Source organism: Sylvia atricapilla, chromosome 25 (genome assembly GCF_009819655.1).
Source record: "Sylvia atricapilla isolate bSylAtr1 chromosome 25, bSylAtr1.pri, whole genome shotgun sequence".
Taxonomy (NCBI): domain Eukaryota; kingdom Metazoa; phylum Chordata; class Aves; order Passeriformes; family Sylviidae; genus Sylvia; species Sylvia atricapilla.
The window spans coordinates 4,280,736-4,302,280 of NC_089164.1; the positions used below are offsets into that span (position 1 = coordinate 4,280,736).

At 55.0% G+C, this 21,545-nt stretch overlaps 2 protein-coding genes across 3 annotated transcripts; one reads left to right on the forward strand and one right to left on the reverse strand.

The window, feature by feature from the left end:
• Window positions 1-368: 368 nt before the first annotated feature.
• Window positions 369-8,113, reverse strand: FGD2 (FYVE, RhoGEF and PH domain containing 2). Of its 2 annotated transcripts, XM_066335620.1 has the most exons (16): window positions 7,805-8,113; window positions 5,711-5,942; window positions 5,556-5,636; window positions 5,101-5,249; window positions 4,638-4,794; window positions 4,378-4,516; window positions 3,807-3,865; window positions 3,320-3,466; window positions 2,850-2,942; window positions 2,464-2,543; window positions 2,357-2,387; window positions 2,161-2,253; window positions 1,869-1,994; window positions 1,534-1,680; window positions 1,009-1,152; window positions 369-884 (listed from the first exon to the last, which is right to left on the reverse strand). In XM_066335620.1, exons 1-16 carry the CDS (start codon window positions 7,867-7,869, stop codon window positions 651-653), a joined length of 1,977 nt encoding a protein of 658 aa, XP_066191717.1. In that variant the 5' UTR covers window positions 7,870-8,113; the 3' UTR covers window positions 369-650. The 2 variants fall into 2 exon arrangements, with proteins under 2 accessions (XP_066191717.1, XP_066191716.1); XM_066335619.1 differs by lacking the exon at window positions 7,805-8,113 and having other exon boundaries at window positions 5,711-6,485.
• A 1,402-nt stretch (window positions 8,114-9,515) lies between these two features.
• Window positions 9,516-21,517, forward strand: MTCH1 (mitochondrial carrier 1). The gene is given in 13 exon segments (XM_066335791.1): window positions 9,516-9,581; window positions 9,583-9,756; window positions 10,887-10,971; window positions 12,300-12,406; window positions 12,809-12,886; window positions 13,163-13,220; window positions 13,969-14,020; window positions 14,806-14,865; window positions 17,941-18,034; window positions 18,377-18,424; window positions 18,617-18,684; window positions 19,378-19,453; window positions 19,882-21,517. Coding segments are annotated over 13 exon segments (1,041 nt in total). The 3' UTR covers window positions 19,957-21,517.
• The last annotated feature ends 28 nt before the right edge of the window (window positions 21,518-21,545 follow it).

Consider the following 21,545-nt stretch of genomic DNA (forward strand, 5'->3'; position numbering starts at 1 on the left):
CCCCCGGGAAATATGTAACTGAGGGAGGTACAAGGCTGGAAGTGCAGGGAAAGTCTGGGATGGGCAGGAATGAGGGCTGTCTGTGGTTAAGGGGCACCCCCACACCATGGGACTGCGATGTGAGGCCAGGAGTGGTGACAAGCTGGAAAAGGGACATCCTGAATCCAGCACTGGGCTGTGAGGCTGAGCTACAAGCTGGGTCCCTGACATATTTGTGCCATATACGGGCGCGGGGACAGTCCCACGGGGCTCTCTGGAAAGCAGACACCCGAACAAGGCAGCACGGAGCGCAGAGAGGGCTCGCAGGTGCGGTTTATCTCGGCAGCCGCAGTCCCGCGCTGTCCCGATGGAGCAGCCCCCGGCGGACGGGCCGCTGCTGCCCTCCCGTGGCCGCGGGCGGCACCGCACAGCGCCCGGGGCCGGGCTCCCCGAAATCATCCCCCGCTCCCTCCGCTCCAGCGCCTCTGGACAGCGAGGAGACAGGGAAAGCGGATCCAGCCCGTCCGTGTGGTGGCAAAACGTGTCCCAATCTTGCCCCGCTCACGGTAGAAGACCAGGATGCGTTGATGTCCCGGGTTTGCCCAAAGCCAGCAGTGAGCGCAGACAGGGGAGGTGTGACCCTCCCAGGTAGAGCAGGGGTGGGAATGGCCTCATTCTGCTTCATCACAGGGGCCTGCATCCTCCTCCTCCTCCTCTGGGTCTGTGATCCCTGCAGCAGAGCGCGCCATGGCCTTCATCCAGCGTTGTTTCAGCTCCTCAGTGTCGGCCACGAAGGTGAACACCTGCCGCGACTGCACCAGCTGGAAGAGGTGCCGGGACTCGCCCTGGGGCATGTCCCGCACCTGGTAGCCCAGCAGGGGGATGGAGGTGTGGGCTCGGACGTCCTGCCAAGGAGAGAGACAGCGGTGGGAGACGGGATGGGCACAGCGGGATGTCCCTTGGGCACAGCGGGATGTCCCTTGGGCACAGCGGGATGTCCCCTGGGGGTGGATTCGAGCCAGGCCTCACCTGAGGGGCTGCATAGATGTAGAGCACGAGGGGATCGTCCTGGGGGATCACGAACCAGCCCCGCGTGCCCCCCTTGCCGTTCTTGTCCAGCAGCTGCAGGGAACTGCAGAGCAAACTCCTGCTTGACACCTCTGCAGCTCCTTTCTGCCAAAAAAAACCCAACAGATCCCTCAATACCCAGTGCAGGTGGTAGAAAGGGCACTGAGCTGAGCTAATTTCCTGGGGAATTCCCTGCCCACTCCAGAAAACCCCCCAAAGCGGGGACAAGTGAGGGGTTGTCCTGGCTGTGACGGTGCTGCTGACATCCTGTGGTGAAGGGAGCCCTGAGCGCTTGGTCCCAAGGCTTGGAGCACGAGCGAGGGAGCTGCACCTCTGCATGCAACACATGCACCTTCTGACTGCTGTGGGAGTGACTCCCACCCCTCCTGCTGCGGCTGCAGGGCCAGGCTGGGACAGCGAGGGACCAGGGTGGGTGGCAGCGCTCAGAGGGGATGGGGAGGGCGGGCACAGAGGGGCGGAGCTCACCTCCAGGATCCCTTTGTGCTTCCCCTCGCGGTCCTCCAGCACCGTGTGGCCCGTGAGGAAGATGAAACACTCCTGGCAGACGCGGTTCGGGCGGTTCCCATCGTACTGCAGCTCGGCCTTGTAGTCGGAGCAGCGAGCACAAACCACCTGCAGCCACCAGACAGGGACACTGGTGACACTGGGGCAGGGCTCGGGGACCCAGGGACAGCTCCATGAGGAGCTGAGGGGATGGAACAGCCCTAAGCCTAGGTAAGGGGTACAAGGTGTAGGGAGAGGTGCACTCCTGGCCCAGCAGCCACCTGAGCAGGCCAGGAGGGAGGGAAGGGGGGACTCACATATCCACAGGCTCGGCAGTGGTGCCTGCGGCGGGTGATGGCGTTGAAGGGCTCTTTGCAGCGCATGCACATTGTCACCAGATTGTCCCGCACCCACTGCGGGGCTCGGCGGCCCAGCTCCTCCGTCTGGGGGTGGGACAACATAGTCTGGGTGGTCCCAGCTCCTCTGGCCTCACTCCTTCCTCTCCTCAGCCTCCCCCAGGTCGGTTTAGTTGGGAAACTGAGGCACAGCAAGGTGTGTTCTCCCAAGCAGCTGGAGGTAGGTGGGGCACAGGGAGAGCAGGAGGGTTACCTTCAGTGCAGGGGTGTCTGTCTCCAGTCCATGGACTGCTGTCTTAAAAGTCTCACTCCTCTTCTCCTTCCTGTCAATGGCATCTTGGAAGGCCTAGAGGGGAAGGCAGGGCTGGAGGGGCACTGGGGGTGCTCTGACTCAGAGCATCCAGCTGGGATGGGGGAGCTGTGTCCCCTCTCCCAGCACTTAGTGGTACCTTGATCCAGGTGTTCATCTCCTCCTCCGACCTGGGTACAAAAAGGAGCTGGATGAGCTGTTGTCCCTCCTCCCTGAGGGTCTGCATGATGTCACCCCTCCCCTTACCTGGCTTGGAGCTCCAGTGTCCGCTGCTTTCCCGAGACCAGGAAGGTGTGAGGGAACTCAGTGTCCTTCAGCTCCCGCACCTGTGGGACACCAGAGGAAGGATGTAGAGCTGAACCCACTTCCAGCACACCTGGACCTTTCTCCATGATGTGGGGCACAGGGGTTTCCCTTGGGCAAAAGCCCTCCAGCCCCTCAGATCCCACACATGCACAAGATTTCACTGGCATTTCCCAGGATCAGAGTACCGACCCCACTCATGAAGCCGTCCCTGGCTCCAGCTCCTCCCTCCCTCCCGAGGAAGTTCAGGCAGCAGCCACACCCCAGAGCAGAGGCTTTTGGAGGAGTCAGGAGCTGGGGGAAGCACAAAGACAAGGTGCCTGTCTGACCTTCATGCCCTCCACATCCATGCGGAGGTGGACCTGGAACTCGGCGCCCACCTGGATGACCTTGGGCACGCAGTACAGCAGCATGTTGTTGAACTGGGAGGGGAGAAGAGGGTGGGTTGGAGCCCAGCACAGCCTGCTCTGAGCTGTGGGCTTCCCTGGGGTCTGGAGTCTTTCACTCCCCATAGCTGAGCTGGTCCTTGGGAAGAATCCCTCCTAAAACCTGACTGTTTCTGCCTCAGCCCCCTCCCACCCTGCAGAGGTGAAGCAAATCCCAGGGATCAGCAGATTCCTGACTGTGTCCAGCACAGGGTGCCCTGCACTGAGTGGGGTAAACCCACCTTCCCCCAGCTCTGAATTCATCCCCTCTGTGTCAAGGTGACCCAGAAACACCCTGGCCAGGCCGTGCTGCCCCTCTCCCCACTCCCTTCTCATCTGCTCCCTCTCCTTGCCCCAGGCATCCCAGCTCCCACCAGGAACAGGTACTTCTCCGATGTGCTGTTGTTGCGGGTGGAGATTTTTTGGATTGGTCCCTCCTTGATCAGCTCGTTGGAGGGATCCACGATGTCATCCTCGAGGCCCAGCCTCTGATAGACCACCCAGAGGTTCTGCAGCCGTTCCTGGGGGAGGCAAAGGGACCTGGTTTTGTGGGGTGCTGAGCAGCCACAACCCTGTCACTGCTGGCCCCCCTCCATGCCCACCTCCCAGCCAGTTGCTGAGTACTGGGAGAGGTGGCACAGCTCTCTCGGCCCAGACTGATCTTTGGGAGCAGCTCCCAGCCTTGTCCAGCTGGCCACATCCCAGCTGATCCTACAGTTGTGACTTCCCCAGGCTTGGGATGCTGGGCTTGGGCATCAAGAGCAGGGTCTAAGCTCCAGAGCTGAACCCACAGGGCTCTTGTCCCCTTCAGGAGAACTGTGTTGTGAGCTGCAAAGCATTTCCAGCTGGACAGGGCCTCACCATCTCGGCAATAGCTGCATTGGAGTGCTTGGCCACCATAAAAATCATCTCCAGGGCCTCTGCAATGAGAACAGACAGGCTGGAGGTGAAACACCTGCTCTGGAGCTGTGGGAGGAAGCTTCTGGCCCTGTTCCTCATGGATGCATGTGAGTAGCAGCTGCTGCCTTACTATGAACAACCAAAGTGGCCCTGAAATGCTGTGTAGGAGTTTGGGTACAGCTGGACTGCACATGGAGGGGTCTTGGAGGGACAGCCAGAACACTCTATCCCTCCATCCCAGCAGGACTGGGAACTGTGTTATCCACAGGGCTCTGAAAGCTCCCCCAGCTGCTACAGGTCTCTTTAGGGGATAGTGTGGGCACCTGATACACCATCCTTCCCTTCCCCAGCCCCTGAAAAGGCAGATTAATCCCTGTCCCTGCAAGAAAAGGATCAGATTGAGAGGTTTATCCAAGGGCACAGGGCAGATGCTGAGTGACTTTCATTCTGGTGCTCGTGTACAACACCAGGGATTGTTATTTCCCTACAAACCCACCCCGCCCTCCTCGCCGTGGAGACCCAGAGCTCTTACTCTCAGCATCGCCCCTGTCGGGGGATTGGGGCGGGAGTTTCCGGACATAATCCTTCAGGAGGAGCTCGTAGCGTGGGATCCTCTGCACAGGTTCCAGCATGTGGTGCTGCAGCGTCAGGTTAGCACAGACCTTCCTCTTCTGGGCAGGGACAGCAGGCACGGAGAGAGGAACAGTGACCAAGGCAGCTCCCACCCTCTGCTGTTCCCCCGTTCCCAGGAGATTTTGGGAGCTCTCTGCAATTCCCCCGCCTTGCCCTTACCTGGATGTCAGCAATGAGCTCCTGGAAGGGGGGAGATTTCTCTGACCAGGCAGTGATGAGCTCCACAGCCTTGTCGAAGTTCTTCACGTACTCCCCATACATCTTGAGGAAGGGTGCAAGCTTCTGGATCACATCCCCAATGCGGGGGTTGTGGTTCCTGCAGGAGGGAACCACAGACCAGCTGCTTCCCCAGTCCGTTCTTCCTGCTGCAACCTGCTACATTCCCACACCATTTCCTGCTCTCCAGAACAGGAATGTCCCCACCTTGTAGCCAGCCTGGGCTGTTCACCCTCAAACCACCTGAGATGTCACCCAACTTTCTGTACTCTGATCTGAGCATTTTAAGGAAGTGTTTTCCAGTACAAGACATTTGGAGCAAAATAATTTGGTGCCCAAATTCAGTGCTGCTCCTCCACTCTGGCCAAGCCACCCAGGTGTCCTGCCCTCCCCTCCTGCAGCTCACCAATCCTCCATGCGCTTCTGCAGCTCTGGCAGGAAGAACTCAGCGTGGAACTGGTAGATGGAGGAGATGTTGGAAAAGATCATCTTCACCACCTCCTCTGGGACTGTCTTCCCAGTTTTGGCTTCTTTCATCAGCTCTGCATAGAATACCTGGAAGAAAGAAGGGTGAACAAAAAGGGCCAGAGGGACACTTGAGGATCCCATTCCCTCTCTGAGACTGCCACATCACCCAGTGAAAGGCCTGACTATTCAGGAGAGAAATCCCAGCCCCACGAGGAGAGGGGAATGGAAGGCTTTGCTGGGACAAGAGTGCCTCACAGAGGTGTGGGGTGTAGAAAAAGCAAAGGCCAGACCCAGTCTCTGGCTGTAAAGACCAGTAGCCCATGTGTTTCTCATTTTTACAGCTTCAATCTCTCCAAAATCCCCTTGCACTGGTCCCTCCACTCCCCAGTTCACCTGGTCAAGGAGGTGGAGGCGGCTGACATAAGCCTGCTCTGTCTCCAGCAGCTCCAGTGCAATTTTCTTTTCCTCTGGTTCCTGCATGGAGAGCAGGGCTCAGTCTCATGGGCACAGATGAGACCCTGAGCCAGCCACCAGCCTCTGGAGCTCACCTGGCTGCCAGGCTCCAGGCCTGGGCCCTGTGGCCTCCTCCAGTCATCCTCACGGATTTTGGATCGCAGAGAACGGAGGCATTTGAAGCTGAGTCCACGCCGACCTTGCTGATCCTTCTCCTCCTCATTCTCTCCTCTGCTCAGGGAGTGGCTCTGGCTGGCAGAGGATGTTGGAAGCTGCTGGGGCTGGCTGGCTGCCTGCTTGTCCCTCTGGGCAGATTTGCTGTCTCTGCTACAAAAGGATGTGATCAGCTCAGCCATTCCCCCAGCACAGCCCCCAGGCCCAGCTGAAAGCCACCGAAAGGGACAAGAGCAGCAGCTGCCCAGTGCTGACACTGCTCTGCTCTGCTCCAGCCCTGCAGTACCAACATCCTCAGCATCCTCCATGGCACCAGGATGCAGCCTCTCTTCTCCCAGTGCCCCCTGCCGCTGTGCCCAGTCCCTCTCCTGCTCTAGAAAAGCAGGATCCTGCTGTTTATCCCACGCACAGCTCTGGCTTTCTGCCTGCTGCCACCACAGAGAAAAGCAGGGAGAAGCCCAAGAGCCAAGAGCCATGAGCAGGCCATGTGTGGGTGGTTTCGCAGACAGGTTGTTTTTTGGTGGTGTTCTCTCTTCCCTTTTCTGGCAAAGACAAAGGAAACAGGTCCAGAGCAGGCATGAGGGAGAAGCCAGGCCATGAAGGTGACAGCAAGTGACTTGTCTGTCATCCAAGAGCTGGTCCCTGCAGGAAACTGCTCTGGGCAGAAACTGGAAAGACATCCACTGTTGGCCTGCAGACAGGAGTGGGATGAATAGGATGGGAACAACATGAAATTGGACATCAAACTGCAAAGTTGAGGATAGGAGGTGACTTGAGGGGCAGAAATTCATCTGAAGAGGCTGTCAGCTCCATCCCATGCTCAGGATGTCTGTGAACTTGAGAGTGCATCCACAGCCATGCACAAATCCCTTCCTGTCCAAGGGGGATTGCAGAGCTCTTCAGAGACAAAGAGGCTTTTTCCATCTCTCCCAGTGCCTCCCAAACCTGTGTCAGTCTAAAGCTACAGTTGAGTCCCAACAGGGAACTTCTCTCTTTCTGTTTATGCTGACTTAGGCCAAACCATTGTCTGTTCCAAAATGCTCATTCCCTGGTTCCCCAGCTTCCTCTGAAAGTCCCAAGTGACTTTTATTTCCTCTAAATCAAATTCACACTCCAGGGCAAACAACAAACACACTGTAGCAGTGACATGGGGGCAGGTCAAACACTGCAGTGGTTCCAACACATCACTGTGGGATAACGGGGACAACCACAAAGTCTGGGGAAAAGCACACAGCAGAGATGCAGGAATTCCTGCAATGAAAGGACATCTCATGCCTGAGCATCTTCAGGAATTGCTGCAAAACTCACCTGCCCAACCACCCAGCCTCTTCAAGGCTCACTAGAGCATCTCATGGTACTAGGAATGGCAGGATTCCATATCTTGATCCGACAGATGGAGAAACTGAGGCACAGCACTGACAATAACTCACCTAAAGCCTCAGAATTATTTTACACCAGAGCCAGGGCAGATCCCCTCGCTCAGATCCCAGCACACACTATCTGAGGATCTCAGCTCACACTCCAAGGGAAGGAGCTGTTTTATGAAAGGAACTCTCTCTCCCTTAACATAATGCTTTATGTTTCCTTTCCTAGGAGCCACATCTCTGCAAACAACTGGACAGTCCGAGGCTGGGACCCTCCCAGACACCCAGGCAGTTAATTCCCAGTGAAAACCCCTGCCTACGTATTTGCAAACCATAATTCCTTTCCCTTGCAGCAGGAGGATGCATCAACCAGGCTGAGTGTGAAGATGCTGAGTGTGGGGGAATGGGCTGCCACAGCCTAACCCTGAGCCAGGCAGAACCACTCACACCCCACTGAGGTTTTCAGATTTCTGCTCGTGACCCGCAGCGGGAGGAAGACACCAAGACAGACCCGAGAGGTGAAGAATTGCAAATCATCTTGTCAGCTTCTCCACAGACTGCAAACCACGTCACAGTGGGTTTCTTCCTTCCCAAACCCACTCCACGTGGAGCCCTAACAAACCCTCAGCACCCAGAGCCCTCCTGCCTTACCAGTGCTCTTCAAACACAGCCACCAGCTTCACCACACTTTGCGGATTATCCACCTTTCCCTCCATGGCACGGGCTGGGAGCTGCTCCTGGGTGTCCAGGAGCTGCAGGGGCAGGTTCTGGGGGCTGCAGCTCCTTCCTCTGTCCCCCTCTCTGCTCTGAAGTGTTTCTGGTTGCAGTTTGGGAACGAAGATTTGCACAAGGCAAAGCCCGCCCGTTGCCCTCTCTGTGGTAGCAGAGCTTGTGTCTGGGCTCACCTCAAAAGGGAAGGGAAAGAGGAAGCAGAGCAGTTTGTGGGTAGGAGAAACGCTCAGAAAACACTGGGAATTCAGTTTGGGAGGGATTGATTTGTTAAAAAAATATGGATATTGATCTAATACCAATATCCAACTATGATGGACAAAGTCTCTCTAACAGTTTGAAGTTAGAAAGTGTATGTTTATTATGATGCTGGGCAGCGTGTGGGATAGCTCCCAAATACACACCGCAATTTACAGATGATCACAGGGTCTTTTTATGTACAAAAGTGTTGAATACCCAAAACACAAATGCATATTCATAACTCTGGTCCATCCCATTCCCCACTTCGTATGGTAATTAGGCAAAAAGCAATTAGGCATGCGTAGTTTGTTCTTTGAAATGGGTCGGTGGTCCTTCTTATGGGGTGGGGTCTCAAAATGACGAAGTAAGATGCGTCTTCCTCGCTTTGCCTTTTTAACCTTTTTAACCCAGGTGACACCTGGATCCTGTTTTCTCAAGACTATGTGATATATGATCACATTGTGTTCTTGGAGTCTATTGATTAAGTTGACAGGTCTCCTGATTTATCAGTTCTTTAAATCCGGCTTATGTTAAAAAAAAAGGAAGTTTACCTAAACAATGTCTAGTTAGTAAAGGGAAGTCTACGTCAGCAACATCTAGTTTAACTTAAGTCCTTAATTCTTCAAAATTAATATCTCAGTGCCCGGCAGGGCCGATGTGTCTGTCTCAAACACCAAATGGCCGTGGGGCCAGCCAAGGACTGCTGGTAACAGCAGACAAGGATTGTTGGTAATAACCATAAGAACAAGATGTGTTTGGAGAAGGGGCCACGTGGAAGTAGGACAACACTTTTCCATTAAGGTCTGAAAGAGTGCGCTGTGCACGAGAACCAATTTGCATGGAATGTGAGAAACTCATCCCAGAGCTTGTGTCCCAGGACACTAACCAATGCTGGAAGCAGGACTGGAAATCTCCTTTCCTTTTCCCACTTTTCCTTGTATTTCTTGGCCTTCCTTCCTTCCCTTCCCTTCCTTCCTACCTTCCTCTTCGTTCTTTCTTCCTGTTCTTCTCTCCCTCTCTTTAACTCGTGTCCTATTTCCTCTCTCCCCTTTCCCCAAACCCCTGTGCCATGTGCTCACAAACCCCACCAGCCAACTCTGTAAATCCCTAAACCCCTCGGTTCGCTCGCTCTCCGTGGCCGCTCCGCCTTTCCCGCCGCCGCCATCACCGCCCCTCACGCCGAGCCCCGCCCCTTCCCTCACGCCGAGCCCCGCCCCTCGCCCCGCCCCTCCCCTCACGCCGAGCCCCGCCCCGCCCCTCGGCCCGCCCCTCCCCTCACGCCGAGCCCCGCCCCTCCCCTCACGCCGAGCCCCGCCCCTCACGCCGAGCCCCGCCCCGCCCCTCGGCCCGCCCCTCCCCTCACGCCGAGCCCCGCCCTTCTCCCCGCTCCGCGATGGTTCGTCCCGCCGCGGTTGCTCCCCCGCTCTGTGCCGCGGTGGTGGCGGCCGCGGCGGCGCGGTGAGGCGCGGCCCATGGCGGCCATGGCGGCGCTGCCCCCGGAGCCGCTGTCGCCGCCTGGCGGGGGCGCGGCGGACGCGGCGGGGCCTGAGGGCGCCGAGGGGCTCTTCGTGCTGCTGGGCGCGGGGCTCGCCGCCGCCAGCCACCCCCTGCTCTACGTCAAGCTGCTGGTGCAGGTCCGCTCGGGGGGGAGCCGGGGGGAGAGCGCGGGGACAATGGGCTGGGAATCCCGTGTGTACCGGGGGTCGCGACTCCAGGATAACGGAGTGTGGATAATGCTCCCGTGGGGGCCTCTGGACATACTGGGGGCACTGTACATACAGCCCTCCGCCGTGTAACGGGGCTCTCCGTGCGATGGGGGCACCTATAGGATGGGGAGTCTCAGTGTATGTAACGGGATGGAGTCCCAGTGAGTAATGGGGGATAGAGACACCAGTGTTACGGGAGGACGTGGATTCCTGCCTAGTGCCCCTATGGAAACCCCCGTGTGCTTATGTTATATTCACAGTATGTACAGCCCCCATTGTAATGGGACCCCCTGTGCGATGGGGCCGTCTACAGAATGAGGGGCGCCTATAGAATGGGGCACCCCCATGTGTAAGGGGTGGAGTCCCTGTGTGTGATGGGGAATCGGGAGCCCAGGGTAAAGGGTGGAAGTGGATTCCTCTTTTGTGCCCTATGGATGCTCCATGCACTGGGGTTACTGCATAATATATGCATATATGCCCTATTTTATGCTCCATGCACTGGGGGTTACTGCATAAACAGCCCCCCATTATAATGGGACCCCCTGAGCACTTGTAGGATGAGGGACATCTGGGTAATGGAGTCCCCCATATGTAAGGGGATGGGGTCCCCTATATACTGGTGGGCCCTGTGTAAAAATAGAGTCCTGTATAATAGGATGAGGATGCCTTCTACAACAGGGGTACCCTAAACAGAGATTAGAGGACACTATATAATGGAGGGGTGAGGCCCCCTGTACAGTGGGGGTTCCTTTGTAGTGGGGCATTGGGACCCCTCCTGTGATGGGGAATGGGGACACCCAGTAATCTGGGAGCCCCTATAAAATTATCCCTCTGCCATGGGGCTTCCCGTATAAGGTGGGATAGGAAACCCCAAGACCATCTCAGTAACAGGGTCTCCCTAAAGTGGGAGGCTGGAGGATGTCCTGTAACCTAGGGACCCCATAAAATGGGGAAAGGAGTGTCTGAGAGTCATGGGAGGATGCTGGGATCAATCCTGTTCATCCCAGGGACTTAGGGAACACCAGAACAGAGACCTGCTCACGAGGTTTCTCTCTCAGGTTGGCCATGAGCCTCTACCTCCAACCATTGGCAGAAATGTGCTGGGAAGGAAGGTCCTGTACCTGCCTGGCTTCTTCACCTACGGTGAGTGACTGTCCCTCCCTGCCAGCACGAGGTCCTGCCCTCAGGGAATCGGAGCTGGGAGCTGATAGGCAGACTGAGCTTACCCCCAGCAGCACTCCCACATCCCCCTGGGATCATAAACCACCACAAGTCCTTACAGGGCTGTCAGATTTATGTCCCTGTTGCTGGGGACAGGGTGGTGACCACAGTGCTGGTGCTGCATCGTGTTCCTGTGGCACATTGCTCTGGGTTTGCACCATGGTGGAGGGGTTTGGGGGGGTTTAGGTCGTGTAGGCTTGTTGCAGGAGGGTTTTGTGTGTTTTGGAGATTGCAAAATACTTTCCTTCTGCTCCAAAACAGCCCTGGAATAACCTGCCCCCTGCCCTGCTCATTTGTGTTGTAGATGGAGCCCTAAAGGGACAGAAATACCAAGAAAAGGGCAGGTAATACGTTTAGAAGAGAAAAAAAAAAAAAGTATTGTTTTCCTCTTTTTGCGGGTGGAGCAGTGTGGGAGAGGTGGGTGAGTACTTTGTGACCTGCTGTCACAGCAGGTTTGCTGTGAGGAGAGGAAATGCACTGTCCTGGCAGTGAGCTGGGTCAATCCCAAAATCAGCCAGTGGTATCTGTGGGGTGGAACCAGCACAGGAGAAGGATGAGAGTGCTGGGAGCCCATCCTGGGGCACCCAGGGCTGGAAATGCTGCAGTGCTGCCCTTTGGGAGATGCAGTTTCCAAACAGATGGGTGGTGTTGGGTGCTCGAGGTGCAGAGCCCACCTGGCTTCGCTTGGACAGCACAGGACAGGGGCCAGGAGCAGTCAGCAGCCACCAGCACACAGTGGGTTCTATCCCACCTCGTTCTGTGTGGGAGAAATGGCATCTCTGGGCTTTCTTTGCAACTGGAGACCTGAGGAAGTTTGCCTGGGAGAAGGTGGTGTGGCAGGAACTGAATATGGGTTTGTGAGATGCGTGTGAACCCTGAGTCAGACTTTCCTGGCGTGGAGGAAGGAGGTGACAGCACAGAGCACATGGGGTGATCCCCCTTGCCAGGTTCAGTCCTAACTGCCTTGGAGCCCTTTCAGGTGAGCAAAACCATCAGAAGACAAAAAGTAGCCCAAATATTGGATATGTCCTTTCAAATTAGGGAGATGACAGAGAGTAAGAATTCTTGTCCTCTGGCATGAAGTTTATTCAGGACTGTTACAATAAGTCACTTACTGTGGGGCCGTGCAGTGGCTGCCATGCAAATCTGAGCCTGGTGTGGTTTCAGCTGAACCCTGGGGCTGGTTTTGGGGTGCTCTCCATGTATTGTCCCCTTCCCAACTGACAGCAGCCTGGTGTTGTCCCACCCAGCCAGACACATCGTGGAAGTGGATGGGAAAAGAGGCCTCTTCCGTGGCCTGACTCCTCGCCTCATCTCAAGCACTTTATCAACCATCACCAGGGGGAGTGTGAAGAAGGTAAAGCTCAGATTCTCTCCGTTAATCACCTGCAGGGTCATTGCTACTGCAACAAGTGCCTGCAACCAGCCAGGGCTGCACAGGAGGACTGATGCACCCATCCCTGATGCACCATCTCCTGAGGGAATAATCCTCCAGTGCCCTTATCTCCAAAGCATTTTTTTATTTATAAGCCATTTTAATTTGATTTGGCATCCCCTTGCCTTGTATCCTCTGTCAGCAGTTTTGTAACTCCTTTATTCCTCCATTTTACTTTCCATCCTTTCTTCTCCTGTGTTTCTTCTTCTCTGTTTGTCTTGTCCTTGCATCTAGAGCAAGGCTTTTTGTGTTTTCCCCTGTCCTCAGACCTTATGGGTCAGCATCTCCATCAGTTCTGACCATGTTTCTTCCCTCTCCACTCAGGCTTTTCCACTGGAAGACATGGAGCACGTGTCTAACAAGGATGATGTGAAAACCTCGCTTAGGAAAGTGGTCAGAGAGGTGAGGAATGGATATTGCCCATGAATGAGTGGTTGGGGAAGTCCCTGGGGGTGTGGGTGAGATTACTTGGAGAGAAACTGAGGTGAGAAGTTTGTGGTGTTTAGTGGCCATTCTGTGTCCATCCATGAAATAATTCACAGGAACAGAGGTTTGCCACAAGAACAGATCTCAGAAGAGGGGCCCACAATGGGTTTCCCCACACTGAGGGAATGGGCCTGGGCCGTGCAGGAGGAGCAGCACAGCTTTTCTCACAGGTGTTTTCTCCTCCCTTCCCAGACATCCCACGAGATGATGATGCAGTGTGTGTCCCGGGTTGTCTCACACCCGCTGCATGGTGAGTCCTGTCCCCTGGATGGCAGTCCCCTCCAGATTGGGAATCACCCCAAACCCTACTCACTCAGGGGGATGGTGCTTATGATACTTCTCTATCATATGAGGCTGATGCTGGGGTTTGCCTTCAGGCACTAGCACAGCTGAGCAGTGAGTTTCTCTCTTCCCATTCATCCAGGACCTTGTCCTAGAGATCCCACTGGGGTTAGGGCCAGTAGCAGCCTTCCAGTGCCTAAAGGGGCTCCAAGAGAGATGGAGAGGGGCTTTGGATGAGGGAATGGAGAGACAGGACACAGGGAATGGCTTCCCACTGCCAGAGGGCAGGGTTAGATGGGGTATTGGGAAGAAACCCGTCCTTTGAGTGTGGGGAGGCCCTGGCACAGGGTGCCCAGAGCAGCTGTGGCTGCCTCTGGATCCCTGGGAGTGTCCCAGGCCAGGCTGGATGGGGCTTGGAGCAACCTGGGAGAGTGAAAGGTGTCCCTGCCCATTCCAGGGGGTTTGGAAAAAGATGATCTATCAGGTCCCTTCCAACCCAAACCTCTCTGTGATCCTCTGAAATCCTTCCCACCACTTACAGGCTCAGGAAAGGCCCCAGTTTCTAATGAGTCTTGCAGTGCTGATGACCACTGAGAGGAGCTGGAGATGCTGTGAGTTGAGGGAGAGCAGAAGGGTCATGTTTCATTTTCTTTCACATCTGTTACAACCTGAACTGGATTTGTTTCTCTATGAGCCCTGTGTTTCTTTCCTCCCAGTGATCTCCATGCGCTGCATGGTCCAATTCGTAGGCCGGGAAGTCAAATACAGGTGAGTGGCTGCACCCCTGGGGTCAGGGGTGCCAGGTGCTCCTGTGCCATGGGGAATAGGGTTATCCAGGAGGCTTGAGAGACTGGAAAGTGAATCTGAGCTGGGTTAGGGGCTTGAAGGGATGTGGGAAGGCTGGGTTCTGCTCCTGATGTGCCTCTGTTCCACCTTATGCCCGTGGGGTTTGGGGCTGTATCACCCTTTGCTGATCTCACAACGGGTCTCCTGCCTTTTTCCTTTGGCTGTTAATGGAAAGGGAAGGCAGCAGGGAGGCAGAGTGGATAACACAAAGCTTTGCTGCAGCCCTGCTTAGTCTGTAAATTTTTTCCAGCCTTTTGCAGTACCAGCTGTCTCTCTGCAGGGCAAAACTGCCCTTGGAGCGATGTGGAGGCACACTAGACAGGATTCCTGCCAGCCCACGACAGCCAGCTCAAGTTCCCAAAGGCAGGGCAGGGTTTTTGGGCTTAGAATCAGCTAAATCAAACCATATCACACCACATCTGTACCCAACTCACAAAGCCTCACAGGCTCTTGTACCCTGAGCACTGAACAGCTGTGTGCAGGTTGGGTGTTCTCCCGGGTGTCACTGCAGACTGGCAGAGTACAGGCACGACCTTCCTTCCCTCAGACCTGCCTGGTGTGAGGAGAATAAGCAGAACAGGCTGCCTTCTGCTGGAATGATGGCTGGGGAGGCGCTGCCATGGCTGGGGGCTGCAGGTTGCATGTGAAGTTCCACAGGGCAGAGGTGGAGCAACTGCACACTCACAGCTCTTTTCCTTTCTTGGCAGCGGTGTGTTCAGGGCCGTTGGCAGGATATTTAAGGAAGAAGGGATCCTGGGATTCTTTGTGTACGTGAGTTGTTGCTTAAATACTTTCTCCCATAGCCTGAAGGCACTGAGGGCTCTCCTGGCAGCTCTGCCAGCCCCAGCTGGATTCACAGTGAGCTGAAACCTTGTCTGACCAAGGTTCTCCCACATCACTCCCAAGATTAAATCTGTGCCTTTGACCTCCAGTTCGACCATTATGTTTGCCCCAGATCTTATCTTCAATCAAACCTTCAGAGCCCAAAGGAAGCTGCACTTTTTCTTACCTTTCTGTTTCCCTTGGTGCTTCTTTGTGTTTCATTGAAGGGCCATTTAAAGCCTTTGTTTGTGCAACAGGCAGCAAGATCAAGTGCAACAATGAGATCCCTTGTTGAAATGAAAGCCAGGGCCTGGATAAGCATCATATTCCTCTGCAGAGCACTGTGGGTGCTTGTAATGAGCAGATTTACCTGTGTGCTTGGAGTGTGGTGGTGCCTGGACCAGGAGGAGCTGAAAGATGTTTCCAGCTGCTTACAGAGCATTGCAAATTGGTGCATCACTGAAATGGATGTTTAGTGGACACCTTTTTGCTTGAACCCTTAATTAATGCTTTCTGCCTTTCTTTTTCACATCTACATAGAAGCAGAACTACCTGCTGTCTCTGCTCGTGGTGGGGAGATAACTCACTTTATTATGTCAATAACAGTAAAGGCAGCTCTGGAATTTCAGTAGGGGTTTTCAGGATGCCTTTGGCTCTGCAGTCACAAAACATGGGCCTGCAGATGAAACCTGAATGCTTCAGGAGGAGGCAAGCAATCACAGGGGGGGTCTCACACTATCCTTCCCCAAGGGGAATTGGCCAGGGGTCTGCAGAGACCCCACCCATTGAGTGTCACTGCTTCTTCCTTTGGCAGCCCACAGCTTCTCAGCTGAGCTGTGCAGCTCCAAATCTGCTCCATTAAATACAGGATCCTCTGGGATGGTCCCTGTGAGTGGGGCATGGCTGGAGCAGGCTGCTCACAACCTTCCACCTCCCAGGGAAGTGATCTGAAAGAAGCCTCCACATGAAAGGAACACTGCTGGTAACCTAATGAAACATAATAGTTCACAGGAAAGGCTTTAACACAACCCAGATTGTCTCAGGAGGGCTCTGAAGTTCTACATGCTCTGTGACCCTGTTAGGAAATCCCACTGCTGTGAGGGGAGCACAAACTGCATCTGAAGGACCAAACTGCTGGTTTTCTCCTCTCAGCCCTCCTGGTGCAATCACAGCACATCCACTGCCCTAAAATCATGGCAGTGCACTTGTTTCTCATGGCCTTACAACCACCCCCAGCAATAACAGTGGCACATACTCTCTGGGTGTGTGCCTGGCTAGAGATAAAGACTTTTCAAGGATGGATTTATCTCCCTTCCCCTCATATCTGCAACAGGCTCCTGCCAGCCCAGGAAGGTGTTCCCTGAGCTCCAAAGCTGCTGGGCCTGGTCAGCTCAAGGATGCCTTGTCCCAGGTCCCTTGCAGTGGGGTTGCTGCCATTGGGTCACATCACTGTACATCATTCAGGCTTCCTCCTCTGCCTGCTGCAGTTCCAGCTTTTCATTGTCTTCCAAAAATATTCCCAGGTCAGATCTTGGACATCTGAGCAGATGTGAGAATTGCAGCACTCACTTTTTAATGTCAATAGTAGTAAAGGTGGCGCTGGAATTCCAGGAGGGGTTTTCCCTCCTGATGCCTATGGCTTGTTGGCATTTTTTAGTTCCTTCCTGCAGCTCTCAGACTCCTGGTTTCCAGTCATCCAGCTCAGGGCCAGCAGCTGTTGTTACCTTGGATGGGAGAGAGGGTTGGGATCCTTATTGGAAGTGGAATAAACAGTGGCTCTATCAGCAGTTGGGTGAGGTCTTCCTTGTGGGGCTGCCCTGGCCCAGCCCTTTGCTTCTGGACTTCATTAAGCTCTGTTGTATCTGCAGCAGCTTAGGAGCTTCAGACTTAACTTTGAGTTAGAGAAAGGATGGTTTTTACAAAGGCTGAAAGCCAAACACAAAGCAGAACATCTCTCTGGAGCCAGAGAGCTTTGATTTCTTTGTCCTGTCTGCTGCTCTCATGTATCACATCTTTGAAGGTAGTGAATCTTCTGTTGAAGGTTTCTGCTGTGCCTGGCCCCTGAGACCTCAGCTGCATCCCCAGAGCTGCTGGAGCCTTAACAATGCATAGGTTGTTCCCAAAACCAGTCCCGGTTGCTGCTCTGCTGCTGCAGCAACCACAGCAGGAAACAAACTGGTCCCTTGCTCCGAGGAGGCAGCGTCATGTTTGGGAAGAAACAAGTGACTCAAATTTTTTTGCCTAGAGGTGCCTTTTTCCAGCTCAGCAAGCATTTCTGTGGCTCTTGACAGGCTCCTTTTCAGAGCTGACCACATTTGCTGGTTTGACACACACCTGGGTCCTTTTGCAGTGGAACAACCCCTGCTAAAGCAGGAAATCCTGCGCTGGTGCAGCAGATGCTGCAGAAGCACCAACAAACTGGAGAAAAAGCCCTCTGGAACATTTTGTTGAAGTTTTAGTGCCATTATCTGCAAAAGCTGGTGGTGTTGGTGCACAGTGGAAGGCATTAACCAAAGAACTGTGCTCCTGGGGGCAGCAGGGCCTGAGAAAAATCAGAGGGACCTGAGTGTTCCCCTAGTTACCCCCACTTCTCAGTGGAGCAGGTTGTGCAGGAACAGCCCCTCTCATTCTGATTTCTAAAAAAGGGAGATTCCACAAAGAGATGAACTTCTCATTCTGCATCCAAAAGAGCAACTTCAGAAATGGAAAGGACTTCATCTCTGTCTGCCTGGGTCTCTCAGCAGGAGTTGGGCCAGGAAGAGATTTGGGACAGAACAAGGGGACTTGAGTCACACCCAAAAAATGGATCCCAAAACCAGCCAGAGCAGCACGTGTAGTACCAAGTTTGAAGGCTGAGAGAGCTCTTCCCTGAAATCTCCTTTTTCAGTTCCTCCCAAAGTAAAAATTTCATTTTGGCGGAGTGGAGTTCTCTGAGCTGATGGAGGAAAGGAGGGCTGGGCACCTCGGGAGGTGGCACTGGGACCCTCCTGCACCTCACACCCCTCCTTTTGCCCTTGCAGTGGGTTAGTCCCTCACATCCTGGGGGATGTCATCTTCCTCTGGTGCTGCAACCTCCTGGCTCATTTCATCAACACCTACGCAGTGGATGACAACGTGAGTGGAAGTGCATGAGGGAGGGCTTGGGTCTGGACCAAGCACCTGCAGTGGGAGAGTTACAGGGGAGCAGGGGTTCATTTAATACAGACCCCAGGCTTTGTGTGAGAGTGCTGGAGGCACTGTGTGTGCTCAGGGCTGTACTTCACCTGCACTTTGGGGGATCACGATTGGCAGCAAATGCCCTCTCAGACTCTCAGCTGGAATGCAGCTGCTCTCCGTTGCTTTCTGCCTGTCCCCTGCCCCTTGCCCCTCGCCTCAGGCTCAGGGAGTGTCACAAAACCACAGTGCCAGCCTGGTGTCGTCCCCCTGCTCCACACCACCTTTGGTTTCTCTCTGCAGTTCAGCCAGGCATCGGTGATCCGGAGCTACACCAAGTTCGTGATGGGGGTATGTAGGCAGCTACCGTGTCCTTTCCCTCCTCCTGCCACCTCTGGGCTGAGAGCTCATGCTCTGGGGGCACAGGCTGGTCTGTACTTGACATCCCTTACCCAAGGATATCTCTGCTAACATGCAAAAGCTGGAAATAGCGGTTTTGGCACGGGGAGGGTTAGAGAAGCTGCTGGTTTTCTGTGCTTTCAGATCGCTGTGAGCATGCTGACCTACCCGTTCCTTCTCGTGGGAGATCTCATGGCAGTGAACAACTGTGGGTATGTCCTTCACACTGAGATCTAAAGCTTTCCCTTCCTTTCTTGCAGCCCCTTGTTGTCTGAATGGGCTGCTAACGACCGTAAAGCTTTCCTACAGCCCCGTAAACTCTGTGGCACCTCGCAGAGCTGGCTCGTTTCCTGTCCCAGGTTGCTTATAATTTTAGATCAGAGGGCACAGACATAAGCAGCAGAAAAGCTCAGGTGGTGAGAAATCGGGAGAGTTGTGGTGGTGTGGTCCGATCTGAGCTAAGCTGGAGGCACAGGGATCAAAGGGACCGTGCTGGCTCCAGGGAGCAGCACGAGGGAAGCAGAGCTCTTACTGCAGCGATGGGAGCAGACAGGAGCAGGACCAAACTTGACTTCCCAATCGCACTGCTGCAAGTCTTCTGCATTTGTGCTCATGGGAACGGGATGGGATGCAAGTCTGGTGTGGTGTTTTCTCAGTATCTGCAGGGTTTTCAAGGTGCAGATACGGTCCTGGACTTTGCACGTCTTCAGGTAATGTTCCTTGTTTGTGCACTCCAGGGGTAATTAAATTACAGATCTGCTGCATTGTAAATAACGAGCTGCCACTTGGCTGCCAGCCCGGTGTGGACACTGTCCCCGTGTCCTCATTCACACTTCCTGCTGCTCTTTTGTTACCTGTGTGGGTAAGGTGACACATCCACCTCAGCTGTTCCTGTTGCCGTGCAGGTTGCGCGCCGGCCTTCCTCCCTACGCTCCTGTCTTTGCATCCTGGATCCACTGCTGGAGGTACCTCAGTGCTCAGGTGAGGGAGCGAGGCACACGCTGGGCTTTGGGCTCCCTCTGCTCCTTCCCCAAGTCTCCAGCATTCCCCAAAAGTGCCTGTGCTGCATCTTTGCCATGCTCTGTGGCCTGCTTTTATCCCTCCTGCTCTGGCACTGGCACCAGCATGGCAGTACTGCTCTGCCCATTACACGCCCTGTGCTTGCAGCCTGTGAGTTTTTAGCCCGTGCATTGCACACAGTAGAGTCTGTGCCCCTCTGCATCTGTCACCCCTGGGGAAATGCCCAGCTCCAGCCCCCACAGGGCTGGAACCTCACTTTGTCCTGCAGAGCAGCCCAGGGTGCCCAGGCTTTGCAGCCCTGCCACAGGCATGGAGTCAGGCCGTGCTAAAAGAGCTGCAGTTCCCTGGCCAGGTCTGAGGCTGCCCTGACCCCGGGCTCTCCTCCTCAGGGGCAGCTGTTCCGTGGCTCCAGCCTGCTGTTCCGCAGGGCCTCCATCCCAGCCGCCTCCTTCCCCATGGACTGACGCCTCGGCAGGGAGAGCTTCCGACTCGGACTCCTCAAGAAACCCCAAGCTTGTTTCGATATCTGTATATTTCTATTTTCTGATCCAAAGTCCATGGTGCCAGAACTGACACCTCCTCTCTAGCAAGGCCAGCAACAGACTTCTGGACATCTGGCTTCAGGCTCCAGCTGGACCAAAGCTCCATCCTCATGGCTGTCTCGACTGGGATGTGTAGCAGAGAGAGCAGAAAGGCATTGTCCCTTTGGTCCAGGCTGTAGCCCTGGAGTTGCTGGGGAAGTCCAGGAATTCAGAAAATGCCCAGGTACTAAAGGTGCCAGCCATGAGCTGCAGGGACAAAAGACTGCTTTGTTCTGCCTGAGCTGGGAAGCAGCAGGAGTTCCAAGGTCACCTCCCTGGGAAGGTTATGCCAGGTGACAGCCTCCTGCCTCATTCTTTCTGGAGAGAGCACCTTTGCCTGGCAGGTAGCTCAACATGGGCAAGGTCAACCTGGCATCTGTATTTAAGGTTTGAGGGTACCTGAACACCCAGGAGCACCCCACCTCCCATGGGCATGAAAAGGAAATTATAGGATCAAAACAGGGAAGGGAAACAGAGTCTCACTACAAAGAACAGCAGAGTCCCAAAGAGACAGGTCCAGCCCAGCTCAGGGCAGCGATGGGATGTGGACACAGAGAGAGCCCTTGGGAAGGGCCGTGCACTGCCAGTGGCGCTGCTTTGGGCAGGATTTCAGTCATGGGATGGGCTGTGTTTAGGATACGCCCAGCAGAGCTGTGGGCTGGGCAGGCAGCCTGCACACACTCTCAGGGGAGGCAGGGGCTGGGCTGGACTGGCCTGGCTGCCCCGAGGGGCATCTCCCAGGCTGCAGCACCACGAGCCCTGCTGGGCTCCTGCTGCCGTCGCTGATGGAAACGGAGCCGCCGGGATGTGAGAGCTGCACACAAAGGGCTCTGCTGCAGCAGGGGCAGCCATCCTGGGCTGTCTGCAGCACAGGGATATACCTGGGGCTGGCCAAAGGCTCCTGGTGCTCACTGCAGCACGGCTGGCTGTGTGTGTAGCAGAGCTCACCAGTGGCACCAGGGCAGGACTGATGCTCAGCTCCCCAGACAAGAGTTTCTTTGCACCAGTCTGTGCTGTGATGGCAGCCAGGCAGATTTCCCCCATTTCAGTTCCCCACGAAGCAGTCTTTTGCACAGAGGTGATGCTGCACTCCCTGGGAAGAGGTTTAGCATTCCTTGAGCAGGTTCCCGTGTGCTGCAGCAGCAACAGCAGCAGCTGGGGTCCCACCTCATCTTGGTCCTCTGGGGACCTGCCATCACACGGGATTTTTCTCCAGCAGGCAGGGTCGGTGCACACCCCCAGGCAGGGCTTGCAGGACAGTGGTGGTACGTGCTGGGACTGGCAGCCCCCACCCAGCTCCTTTTGGTGTCGTGGAGTCGGTCCTGCCTGTTCTCCCTCGCTCCCAGTTTGTGTTACAGTTAAATAATGCATGGACCTGTTCCCTAACACCAGAGATGATTTCAAAGAGGATTTAATTATGCTCATAAATACAGTTATAAAACAATTATTGGGTGTTCCTTTTTTTTTTCCTC

What these genes read in the sequence shown, in the direction of transcription:
- FGD2 (XM_066335619.1), bottom strand. Translation starts at nt 6,469, where the DNA reads ATGTCTTTCCAGTTTCTGCCCAGAGCAGTTTCCTGCAGGGACCAGCTC. An exon ending in GCCTCCACCTCCTTGACCAG is followed by an intron (nt 5,250 to 5,555) that starts GTGAACTGGGGA and finishes TCTTTCTTCCAG; the next exon opens with GTATTCTATGCAGAGCTGAT. An exon ending in CGACAGGGGCGATGCTGAGA is followed by an intron (nt 3,866 to 4,377) that starts GTAAGAGCTCTG and finishes TTCTCATTGCAG; the next exon opens with AGGCCCTGGAGATGATTTTT.